The sequence below is a fragment of the Conger conger genome, chromosome 1 (assembly GCF_963514075.1).
Source record: "Conger conger chromosome 1, fConCon1.1, whole genome shotgun sequence".
In the NCBI taxonomy this organism is placed as follows: domain Eukaryota; kingdom Metazoa; phylum Chordata; class Actinopteri; order Anguilliformes; family Congridae; genus Conger; species Conger conger.
This window is the reverse complement of record NC_083760.1, coordinates 369,801-381,825: the sequence shown is the minus strand read 5'-3', so window position 1 is coordinate 381,825 and position 12,025 is coordinate 369,801. Positions and strand designations below refer to the sequence as shown.

The window sequence follows — 12,025 nt, the reverse complement described above, 5'->3', positions numbered from 1 at the left end:
TGAATGAAAGCTAAAAATGATTGATTGGTAGCCATTACAGCGCTGCCACCAGCCTGGACTGTTGACACAAGGCAGGCTGGGTCCATGGATTCATGCTGATGGCCCAAATTGAGATTCATCAGACCAGGCTACATTTTTCCAGTCCTCAACTGTCCAGCTTTGGTGCAGATGAGATCACACACGCCACACTCCACAGAGATCACACACTCTATACTCCCCAGAGATCACACACTCCACAGAGATCACTCATTCCACACTCCACAGAGATCACACACTCCACAGGGATCACACACTCCACACAGATCACACACTCCAGAGATCACACACTCCACAGAGATCGCACACTCCACATTCCTTCACAGCCCTGCTGGTCAGTACTGAGGTTTAGCCCATCCCGAGCCATGGCTAACACACTGAGCTTGATGGAGTACTGTATGTGTAAAGGGATTAAAGAACTGAAGTAGTGCACATAAGAGAGGGTTCAGACGCAAGGCGCTGCACCCCTGTTACAGCAGTTACTGGGGGAGGCACAGAGTGATGAAATCCAGGGATATTTAAAGGAGAACTGAATGCAGGGAAGAAGGACAATAGTATTTGTGTCTGTGTGGTGTTGGTGTCTGTGTGTCGTGTTTAGAGAAAGCCATTGAAAGGTTTTAGTCGGCCATTTTGTTTCTGCAGTAACTGCAGTGCTACGGGGCGTCCATTGTCTCAGAGACTGGGAAAAATAAATAAATAATAAAAAACCCCAAAAAAACCCCCCCAAAAAACCCCAAAAAAACAAAACATAGTTTAAGACATTTTCACTTTAATATTCTAATATAAATCATGTGTATATATACAGTAAAACTCAGGTTTACGTAAAGAAACATGGTGGGATTTTCCTTTCTCTTCTTTTTTTTTTGTTTTTGTTTAGCATTTTTTAAGACTGAAAGTTCATATTTTGGTACCAGTAATGGGTACTTAATAATAATAATAATAATAATAAACACTTTCGCTAAAGGGCACATGTACAACTAAACCACATGAAATGAGTCTGAGCCCCAGGTAACCCACCCTGCCAACAGCTGAGAGCAGTAGGAATATGAGAGAAGGAGAGCAGCGGGAATGAGAGACGGAGGGGAGACGCTGTGTAACATTAGTGTAACGTCAGTGTAACATTAGTGTAACGTCAGTGTAACGTCAGTGTAACGTCACCATGACGGTCCTCATGACACACAGCAGAACAGGGACACTCCAGCCAGGGAATGGACAGAAGCACCACGGTGGCATTTATGTACATGATACCAAAACCGCATCGAGTCCTACAGACACCTGCACCATAACTACAATGATAACAATCAGAATAATCATTGCTCTTCAGAATGCGTCAGATGGAGTTTAGTTTAGTGCAGTACATATCACACACATCAGAGAAGGGGAGGGGTGTGGCATTAAGTACAGTCCATGCGCTCAGTCTCCTCCCTCATTGGGTGGTTTAAGATCATGTGACTCAGGAGGGCGGGGCTAGCCAGTGATGCAGGCGTTTCTGTGGAGGGTGAGACACAATGCCCCGCCTCCCGGCTGAGAGGACAGCCAATGAGAAGCCAGCGCAGGCAGGAGCTCATTTGGCGGCCTGCCAGATAATGATGCCCAGGATGGTAACCACGAGCGACAGGACCAGCGCCAGGATGCACATCTTCTTACGTGACTTTTTCTGTGGAGCAGAGAACAGCCAGTCACACAGAGAGAACAGCCAGTCACAGAGAGAACAACCAGTCACACAGAGAGAACAACCAGTCACACAGAGAGAACAACCAGTCACACAGAGAGAACAGCCAGTCACACAGAGAGAACAGCCAGTCACACAGAGAGAACAGCCAGTCACAGAGAGAACAGCCAGTCACACAGAGAGAACAGCCAGTCACACAGAGAGAACAGCCAGTCACACAGAGAGAACAGCCAGTCACACAGAGAGACAGCCAGTCACACAGAGAGAACAGCCAGTCACAGAGAGGACAGCCAGTCACACAGAGAGAACAGCCAGTCACACAGAGAGAAGAGCCAGTCACACAGAGAGAACAGCCAGTCACACAGAGAGAACAGCCAGTCACACAGAGAGAACAGCCAGTCACAGAGAGAACAGCCAGTCACACAGAGAGAACAGCCAGTCACACAGAGAGAACAGCCAGTCACACAGAGAGAACAGCCAGTCACACAGAGAGACAGCCAGTCACACAGAGAGAACAGCCAGTCACAGAGAGGACAGCCAGTCACACAGCGAGAACAGCCAGTCACACAGAGAGAACAGCCAGTCACACAGAGAGAACAGCCAGTCACACAGAGAGAACAGCCAGTCACAGAGAGGACAGCCAGTCACACAGAGAGAACAGCCAGTCACACAGAGAGAACAGCCAGTCACACAGAGAGACAGCTAGTCACATAGGGCAGGGGAAATAATCACCATAAGCACACTGAAATCTTTACTGACTGGCCTGCTCGAGCCCAGCCAGCATTTGCGAGTCAGACGGTGGTTTGGGGATGTGGGTGGTTTGTCTTACCTGGTAGTACGCAGCTCTTTGAAGCTGCTCTGCCCCTCGCTCCACATGCACTTCCGCATTCTCCACGTTAGCCTCTATGCTATCTGAGACAGAAGAGATACCACGTTAGCCTCTATGCTATCTGAGACAGAAGAGATACCACGTTAGCCTCTATGCTATCTGAGACAGAAGAGATACCACGTTAGCCTCTATGCTATCTGAGACAGAAGAGATACCACGTTAGCCTCTATGCTATCTGAGACAGAAGAGATACCACGTTAGCCTCTATGCTATCTGAGACAGAAGAGATACCACGTTAGCCTCTATGCTATCTGAGACAGAAGAGATACCACGTTGGCCTCTATGCTATCTGAGACAGAAGAGATACCACGTTAGCCTCTATGCTATCTGAGACAGAAGAGATACCACGTTGGCCTCTATGCTATCTGAGACAGAAGAGATACCACGTTAGCCTCTATGCTATCTGAGACAGAAGAGATACCACGTTGGCCTCTATGCTATCTGAGACAGAAGAGATACCACGTTGGCCTCTATGCTATCTGAGACAGAAGAGATACCACGTTAGCCTCTATGCTATCTGAGACAGAAGAGATACCACGTTGGCCTCTATGCTATCTGAGACAGAAGAGATACCACGTTAGCCTCTATGCTATCTGAGACAGAAGAGATACCATGTTAGCCTCTATGCTATCTGAGACAGAAGAGATACCACGTTAGCCTCTATGCTATCTGAGACAGAAGAGATACCACGTTAGCCTCTATGCTATCTGAGACAGAAGAGATACCACGTTAGCCTCTATGCTATCTGAGACAGAAGAGATACCACGTTGGCCTCTATGCTATCAGAGACAGAAGAGATACCACGTTAGCCTCTATGCTATCTGAGACAGAAGAGATACCACGTTAGCCTCTATGCTATCTGAGACAGAAGAGATACCACGTTGGCCTCTATGCTATCTGAGACAGAAGAGATACCACGTTAGCCTCTATGCTATCTGAGACAGAAGAGATACCACGTTAGCCTCTATGCTATCTGAGACAGAAGAGATACCACGTTAGCCTCTATGCTATCTGAGACAGAAGAGATACCACGTTGGCCTATATGCTATCTGAGACAGAAGAGATAATATGTTAGCCACTATGCTATCTGAGACAGAAGAGGTAGCACCTTAGCCTCTATGCTATCCGAGTCAGCGAGGAGACGGCATAAAGCACTGCTCTGAGATCAGCACTGGAGTGCAGTACAGTATTACTGCATGAGCAGAAAGCTGATCCTGGGACAGGAAGAGAGGTTAACAGCCCCTGGTGGCACCAGGATTCCCTCACCTATCATCTCCCCTTGGTCATGGATCATAACCGCCAGGTCCTTGAAGATCTGGTTCACGTCCATGATGTCTGACTGAGAGCAGAGAGAGGGAATGTGAAAGACTGACTGACTGACTGACTGACTGACTGACTGACTGACTGACTGACTGACTGACTGACTGACTCACTGACTCACTGACTCACTGACTCACTCACTCACTCACTCACTCACTCACTCACTCACTCACTCACTCACACGATCAGAATTATGCACCAGTATACATTACTCCAGTAATCCTACGGACAGTAACAGGAACCTCTTTTGCAAGAGTATGCGACTTCTTTTGGGTGCATTTTTTCTCATGTATCAATGTATCCTTAATACTAACATAAGATACCTTGTAACGATGGTAATGTGCTATAGCCTGCCACTATAATTCCAGCCAGTAAGACAAACTGCTTTTACCTCCAACTGTCGGATGTTGGTCTCGCGTTCTTTGATCTGCTCCAGATCCTCCTCGGTGATCGCCACCTCCTCCTCCTGGCTCTGTTTTTGTCCCCAGTCATCACTACCGCACACAGCCCAACATCACTACCGCACACAGCCCAACATCACCACCGCACACAGCCCAACATCACTACCGCACACAGCCCAACATCACTACCGCATAGCTCAACATCACCACCGCACACAGCCCAACATCACTACCGCACACAGCCCAACATCACTACCACACACAGCCCAACATCACCACCGCACACAGCCCAACATCACTACCGCACACAGCCCAACATCACTACCGCACACAGCCCAACATCACCACCGCACACAGCCCAACATCACCACCGCACACAGCCCAACATCACCACCGCACACAGCCCAACATCACTACCGCATAGCTCAACATCACTACCGCACACAGCCCAACATCACTACCGCACACAGCCCAACATCACCACCGCACACAGCCCAACATCACTATCGCATAGCTCAACATCACCACCGCACAAAGCCCAACATCACCACCGCACACAGCCCAACATCACCGCCGCAGACAGCCCAACATCACTACCGCACACGGCCCAACCTCACTACCGCACACGGCCCAACATCACTACCGCACACGGCCCAACATCACTACCGCACACAGCCCTACATCACTACCGCGCACAGCCCAACATCACTACCGCACACAGCCCAACATCACTACCGCACACGGCCCAACATCACTACCGCACACGGCCCAACATCACTACCGCACAAAGCCCAACATCACCACCGCACACAGCCCAACATCACCGCCGCACACAGCCCAACATCACTACCGCGCACAGCCCAACATCACCACCGTGCACAGCCCAACATCACTACCGCACACGGCCCAACATCACTACCGCGCACAGCCCTACATCACTACCGCACACAGCCTAACATCACCACCGCACACAGCCCAACATCACTACCGCACACAGCCCCACATCACAACCTCACACAGCCCCACATCACTACCGCACACAACCCAACATCACCACCGCACACAGCCCAACATCACTACCGCACACAGCCCCACATCACAACCTCACACAGCCCCACATCACTACCGCACACAACCCAACATCACTACCGCACACAGCCCAACATGATTACCACACACAGCCCAACATCACCACCGCACACAGTCTAACATCACTACAGCACACAGCCCAACATCACTACCGCACACAGCCCAACATGATTACCACACACAGCCCAACATCACCACCGCACACAGCCCAACATCACTACTGCACACACACAACCCAACATCACCACCGCACACAGCTCAACATCACTACCGCACACAGCCCATCACTACCGCACACAGCCCAACATCACCACCGCACACAGCCCAACATCACTACCGCACACACAGGGCCCAGGGGAATGAGTGTTTTTAACTCATACAGAGTTAAACTTACTTGTCAAAGGAAACAAGCTGCTCATCTCGACTGCTGTCTTCAGCCTGTAATTGAAAGTTGCATTGAAACAGCATGAGTTCCATGCATACTGTTGAAACAGCATGAGCTCCATGCATACTGTTGAAACAGCATGAGCTCCATGCATACTGTTGAAACAGCATGAGTTCCATGCATACTGTTGAAACAGCATGAGTTCCATGCATACTGTTGACTGGAGTGTAATCATATAGTGGAAAATGTGGCCGTGTCTGAATTTGCTTCCTTAACGACTGTGTCCTGAACATGCACTGCCTACTAAGCATGAGCAGCCTATGAAAAGATTCCAGCTGTACTGTTGACGCTCTGCCTGTGAACACGCTCCGCTCCTGTGAACACGCCCCGCTCCTGTGAACACGCTCCGCTCCTGTGAACACGCTCCGCTCCTGTGAACACGCCCCGCTCCTGTGAACACGCCCCGCTCCTGTGAACACGCTCCGCTCCTGTGAACACGCCCCGCTCCTGTGAACACGCCCCGCTCCTGTGAACACGCTCCGCTCCTGTGAACACGCCCCGCTCCTGTGAACACGCTCCGCTCCTGTGAACACGCCCCGCTCCTGTGAACACGCTCCGCTCCTGTGAACACGCCCCGCTCCTGTGAACACGCCCCGCTCCTGTGAACACGCTCCGCTCCTGTGAACACGCCCCGCGCCTGTGAACACGCCCCGCTCCTGTGAACACGCTCCGCTCCTGTGAACACGCCCCGCTCCTGTGAACACGCTCCGCTCCTGTGAACACGCCCCGCGCCTGTGAACACGCTCCGCTCCTGTGAACACGCCCCGCTCCTGTGAATACGCTCCGCTCCTGTGAACACGCCCCGCGCCTGTGAACACGCCCCGCTCCTGTGAACACGCCCCGCTCCTGTGAACACGCTCCGCTCCTGTGAACACGCTCCGCTCCTGTGAACACGCCCCGCTCCTGTGAATACGCTCCGCTCCTGTGAACACGCTCCGCTCCTGTGAACACGCCCCGCTCCTGTGAATACGCTCCGCGCCTGTGAACACGCCCCGCTCCTGTGAACACGCTCCGCTCCTGTGAACACGCTCCGCGCCTGTGAACACGCCCCACGCCTGTGAACACGCCCCACGCCTGTGAACACGCCCCACGCCTGTGAACACGCTCCGTGCCTGTGAACACGCTCCGCTCCTGTGAACACGCCCCACGCCTGTGAACACGCCCCGCGCCTGTGAACACGCTCCGCTCCTGTGAACACGCTCCGCTCCTGTGAACACGCCCCGCTCCTGTGAACACGCCCCGCTCCTGTGAACACGCTCCGCTCCTGTGAACACGCTCCGCTCCTGTGAACACGCTCACGTGGTGCTGTCGGCAAAGCAAAGCCATGCGTCATACTCGACCAAAACGCTCGCCGTTTCCTCAAAAGTATGCTTCTGAATATATTGAGCAAAACCCTGGACATAAGCAGGCTGTGACTGACAGGCGGAAGGCGGGGCTTACGGAGAGGCGGGAGCCGGCACGGGCGCGAGCCACGGACTCCTTCTCCTTCTGCGCCGCCTGCCGCTGCGCCCCCTGGAGGCTGCTGAGCGCCGCCGAGAAATCGCTCATGAGACGCTCCTTCTGCAGCTTCTGCTGCCTCTGGAGGAGAGAGGAGCCTTACAGCACAGAGACACACTCACACACACTCTCACACACACCTTCTGCTGCCTCTGGAGGAGAGAGGAGCCTTACAGCACAGAGACACACTCACACACACCTTCTGCTGCCTCTGGAGGAGAGAGGAGCCTTACAGCACAGAGACACACTCACACACACCTTCTGCTGCCTCTGGAGGAGAGAGGAGCCTTACAGCACAGAGACACACTCACACACACCTTCTGCTGCCTCTGGAGGAGAGAGGAGCCTTACAGCACAGAGACACACTCACACACACCTTCTGCTGCCTCTGGAGGAGAGAGGAGCCTTACAGCACAGAGACACACTCACACACACCTTCTGCTGCCTCTGGAGGAGAGAGGAGCCTTACAGCACAGAGACACACTCACACACACCTTCTGCTGCCTCTGGAGGAGAGAGGAGCCTTACAGCACAGAGACACACTCACACACACCTTCTGCTGCCTCTGGAGGAGAGAGGAGCCTTACAGCACAGAGACACACTCACACACACCTTCTGCTGCCTCTGGAGGAGAGAGGAGCCTTACAGCACAGAGACACACTCACACACACCTTCTGCTGCCTCTGGAGGAGAGAGGAGCCTTACAGCACAGAGACACACTCACACACACCTTCTGCTGCTTCTGGAGGAGAGAGGAGCCTTACAGCACAGAGACACACTCACACACACCTTCTGCTGCTTCTGGAGGAGAGGAGCCTTACAGCACAGAGAGACTCTCTCACTCTCTCACTCTCTCACTCTCTCACTCTCTCACTCTCTCACTCTCTCACTCACCTGCTCAGAGGGGGACTGGGGGGAGGGCAGGGCTCCCAGGTCTTTCAAGTGTTTGTTGGTCTCCTTGGCCAGCTGGTTTGCGTAGTGCTGCACCTGCTGCCTGCAGAGCAGAGACACACCTCAACATCCCTGTCTCATGTGACCAACACCCCCGTGTCACGTGACCGACACTTCCGCGTCATGTGACGACACCTCCGCGTCATGTGACTTACACTTCAGTGTCACTGACACCCCCCCCCGTCAGGGGTGTGGATGGGGCAATAATGGGGGGGTTCATGACATGTATTCCCAACAGACTGCAGTTTTTCTCATTATGCATCTCTCAAGTGGAAGGGTGTGTGTGCAACACTGAGTGACACTGGCATTGTGTTGAGTGGGCTGATGGGAAATGGAGTCTGGATGCACTCACAGTCTGTCCTGCAGCTCGGGGGAGGCTTGCTTAGAGCCCTGCTGGTACAGCAAGCTCTTAATCTGGGCCGCTGGAGGGAGAGGGAGAGACGTTCACTTTTGATGCTCCTTTATTGAAACACAAAACTTTCTCAAATGTCCTTAAGACCTATCCTAAGCCCGCCCCATCCACCCATCCACCCATCCACCCATCCACCCATCCACCCATCCACCCATCCACCCCCCCACACCAAACAAAAAAGAAACAAGAACAGGGTTGAACAGCTCCTTGGTGCGGTCACTGTGCTGAGATGGGCAGAGCTGGAATCAGCCGTTTCAGGACCACCTCTAAACTGGCCTTTACACATATTATACAGAGTCTCACACATTGATATGGAGATGAAAAGCAATTAACACTGTTTAGTAGATCCTAAGACCTCCAGGCTCAGACTCACTGTTCTGCGTGATCTTCTGGATGTTGGAGCTGCAGGTCTGGATGAGGGAGCTGAAATCTCGCGCCAGCGAGCGGTAGCTGTCCTGCCTCCCGAACGACATGGTGGCTGTGAGCGGGGCGGCAGCCCTGAGAGACACAGAGACACAGAGACACAGAGACACAGAGACACAGAGACACAGAGACACAGAGGTGGCTGTGAGCGGGGCGGCAGCGCTGCCCTGAGAGACACAGAGACACAGAGACACAGAGACACAGAGACGGCTGTGAGCGGGGCGGCAGCGCTGCCCTGAGAGACACAGAGACACAGAGACACAGAGACACAGAGACGGCTGTGAGCGGGGTGGCAGCGCTGCCCTGAGAGACACAGAGACACAGAGACACAGAGACACAGAGACACAGAGACACAGAGGTGGCTGTGAGCGGGGCGGGTCAGCGCTGCCCTGAGAGAGACACAGAGACACAGAGACACAGAGACACAGAGACACAGAGACACAGAGACGGCTGTGAGCGGGGCGGGTCAGCGCTGCCCTGAGAGAGACAGAGAGACACAGAGACACAGAGACACAGAGACACAGAGACACAGAGACGGCTGTGAGCGGGGTGGCAGCGCTGCCCTGAGAGAGACACAGAGACACAGAGGTGGCTGTGAGCGGGGCGGGTCAGCGCTGCCCTGAGAGAGACACAGAGACACAGAGACACATCAACACTGTTACTCCCAGCAGTCCGGGAGCTGCAGAGGGTCTGCAAGCAGCCGTTCCTCCCTCCCCAAGCACACAACATTGCTGGGCAAGATCAGCCAAGCAAGGCTTTCAACAACAAAATAGAAAACCAAGAAGATGGTCTGCTGTGACAAGAACTGCTGAAACTGCGGTTCTGCAGTGAGACAGGTCACGCAATTTTCATTGTTAATTTCTCCTCAAAAAATTTACAATTAATCTATATTTTCATTTTTTTTTTTCAATCTTACAGGCAGGCTGCATTGGTTAAATTAATTGATACATGCCTTTTTATGAAGAGCTTTGGGGTGTAATGGGTTTTGGTATATAGTTTTCTGATTTGGCACAAGATTTCAACTTTTTAACTGGAGTCAAATGATGAACATTAATCGAAGTATCGAATCGCAATACTTGTATTGCAAAAGCAACTGTTCAACGCAAAAGCCTTTCGGTTGCGCTCCGAATGTTCCTGAGCTGCGGTCACAGAAGAAAATCGCCGTAATACAACGGAACTAACTGGGCTGTTATTGTTATTAACCGCATATTTTTACATTACATTACATTACATTAATGGCATTTGGCAGACGCTCTTATCCAGAGCGACATACAACAAAGTGCATACCCATAACCAGGGATAAGTGCGCTGAAAGACCCTAGAGGGAAGTACAATTTCAACTGCTACCTGTACCTCAAAGATAAGGACCAGGGCCTATTTTTATTTTATTTTTATTTTTAACAAACAAACAAATAAACAACAAAGCAAAAGTGACCAAACTTAACTATCCAAACACTGCTTACCTAGCCAACTAAAAATACCGATACACAAAGTAAATCACAGAAAGACAAGGGAGGTAGGGAGGGACGGGGAGAGGTGCTGCTTGAAGCACAACGCTGTACAAGTAAGCGAATGTGTTGTTTTATTAGCACAGTGCTAGCTAGTGTCAGACTCACATTTCTGATTGTTTACACCAGGCCACAATATTGCAGGAAATACTTCTCTGTAGGGCTTGCCCACGTTCAAACTGTAATGGAGCTGTGGAGACACTCCACCCCGCGTATATTAGCGGTTTTCGTAATTTAAATACATATTCAATTCGCACTGCTGACGCAAAGGAACATGCGAATGACGATGTAAAAGTTTAACTGAAAGGAACCCAGGGTTTCCATACTGACCCACTTGCACCACTATATTGACTGAAGTAACGTAGTTATCCAAAGTTAGCTAGCTAGCATAACTGCACACAAGCAAGGGCAAATCAACAAGCAAAACAAACCAGAATTGCCAACAATACTGCTAACGTATGGTACTGAGCCATAATTGGCACATAAACTAGAAAGGTAAACATATGGAGCTAACGTTATATCTAGTTTGTTAGAATAGCCTAACGTTAGGCACCACCTTCTGCCAGTAAATAAGTTACCTTGCCCCACTATCGGTAGCTATTTGGCTGTTAGCAACCTTACAGACCCCATCATCATTAACACGCTAATGTTAATGTAGCTGATCAGTGTGTATTCTGTTACTTAACATGTGCCACTAGCCAAAATGAAACTACATGTATAGCATACTCTAGAATAACAACATTAACTATGGACATGTTGCCCTCAGTTTAACAATTAGCTTATGCTGTTGGACACAATGTTATCCGGCGTTAGCTACAGACAGAGCTAGCTAGCTAGCTAGCTATAGCATTCATTACCCCAGTCAGTTTATAGTGGTAAACCACGCTTTCTTTTAGCGTAGCTACAGAGTGCTATCTGGACAGCTGGTAAACTTAGTCAAATCGAAAGCCTCATCACCACATATATCAAGTGCATTAGTTTCACAAATGCATATTAATACTTGGGCCTACTTGTATAAGAAGCTTTTTTTTCAGGACCTCCGTGGAAATGCTTCTGTTTCTCCAAATCGGCAGATGTTTCGTCAGAGGCCAAGCCCCAAGACTGGCGGAAGCTAACGTCGTTAAAAAGTGACGTATGTGAATCATTACAACATCCGCACGGACCACCCCCGTGGCAGCCAGGGGCAGCTCAGCTGCTCCATGCAGGATATATATTTGTGAATATGCGCACAATTTGCGCAGCGCGACGCCCTCGACCAAACGGAACCGTACAATAGTCGGCCATATGACCTCCTGTAAAACCATTTTAAAGAAAATGTCAGATAATACTTTCAAGGCAAGCACAAAAATACTTAATTGCCAAGGTATGTACCACCTGGATTA

At 50.9% G+C, this 12,025-nt stretch overlaps 1 protein-coding gene across 3 annotated transcripts; it reads right to left on the bottom strand.

The window, feature by feature from the left end:
* Positions 1-788: 788 nt before the first annotated feature.
* On the bottom strand, positions 789-11,812 carry LOC133133338 (syntaxin-12-like). 3 transcript variants are annotated; one of them, XM_061249451.1, is made up of 11 exons: positions 11,654-11,812; positions 9,344-9,370; positions 9,086-9,227; positions 8,653-8,722; positions 8,244-8,343; positions 7,293-7,430; positions 5,802-5,845; positions 4,309-4,411; positions 3,864-3,936; positions 2,538-2,620; positions 789-1,693 (listed from the first exon to the last, which is right to left on the bottom strand). In XM_061249451.1, the coding sequence occupies exons 1-11, from the start codon at positions 11,786-11,788 to the stop codon at positions 1,601-1,603; spliced, it is 1,008 nt and encodes a 335-aa protein (XP_061105435.1). In that variant the 5' UTR covers positions 11,789-11,812; the 3' UTR covers positions 789-1,600. The 3 variants fall into 3 exon arrangements, with proteins under 3 accessions (XP_061105435.1, XP_061105427.1, XP_061105439.1); XM_061249443.1 differs by lacking the exon at positions 9,344-9,370 and adding an exon at positions 9,276-9,302; XM_061249455.1 differs by lacking the exon at positions 9,344-9,370 and having other exon boundaries at positions 9,086-9,210; positions 11,654-11,792.
* Positions 11,813-12,025: the final 213 nt, after the last annotated feature.

Bases quoted from the DNA above. Each gene is read 5' to 3' on its own strand.
- LOC133133338 (XM_061249451.1), bottom strand. From the start codon at position 11,788: ATGATTCACATACGTCACTTTTTAACGACGTTAGCTTCCGCCAGTCTT. The intron at 5,846-7,292 runs GTAAGCCCCGCC...TTTCAATTACAG, and splicing joins GTGCCGGCTCCCGCCTCTCC to GCTGAAGACAGCAGTCGAGA. The intron at 4,412-5,801 runs GTAAGTTTAACT...TGTGTGCGGTAG, and splicing joins CAGCTTGTTTCCTTTGACAA to TGATGACTGGGGACAAAAAC.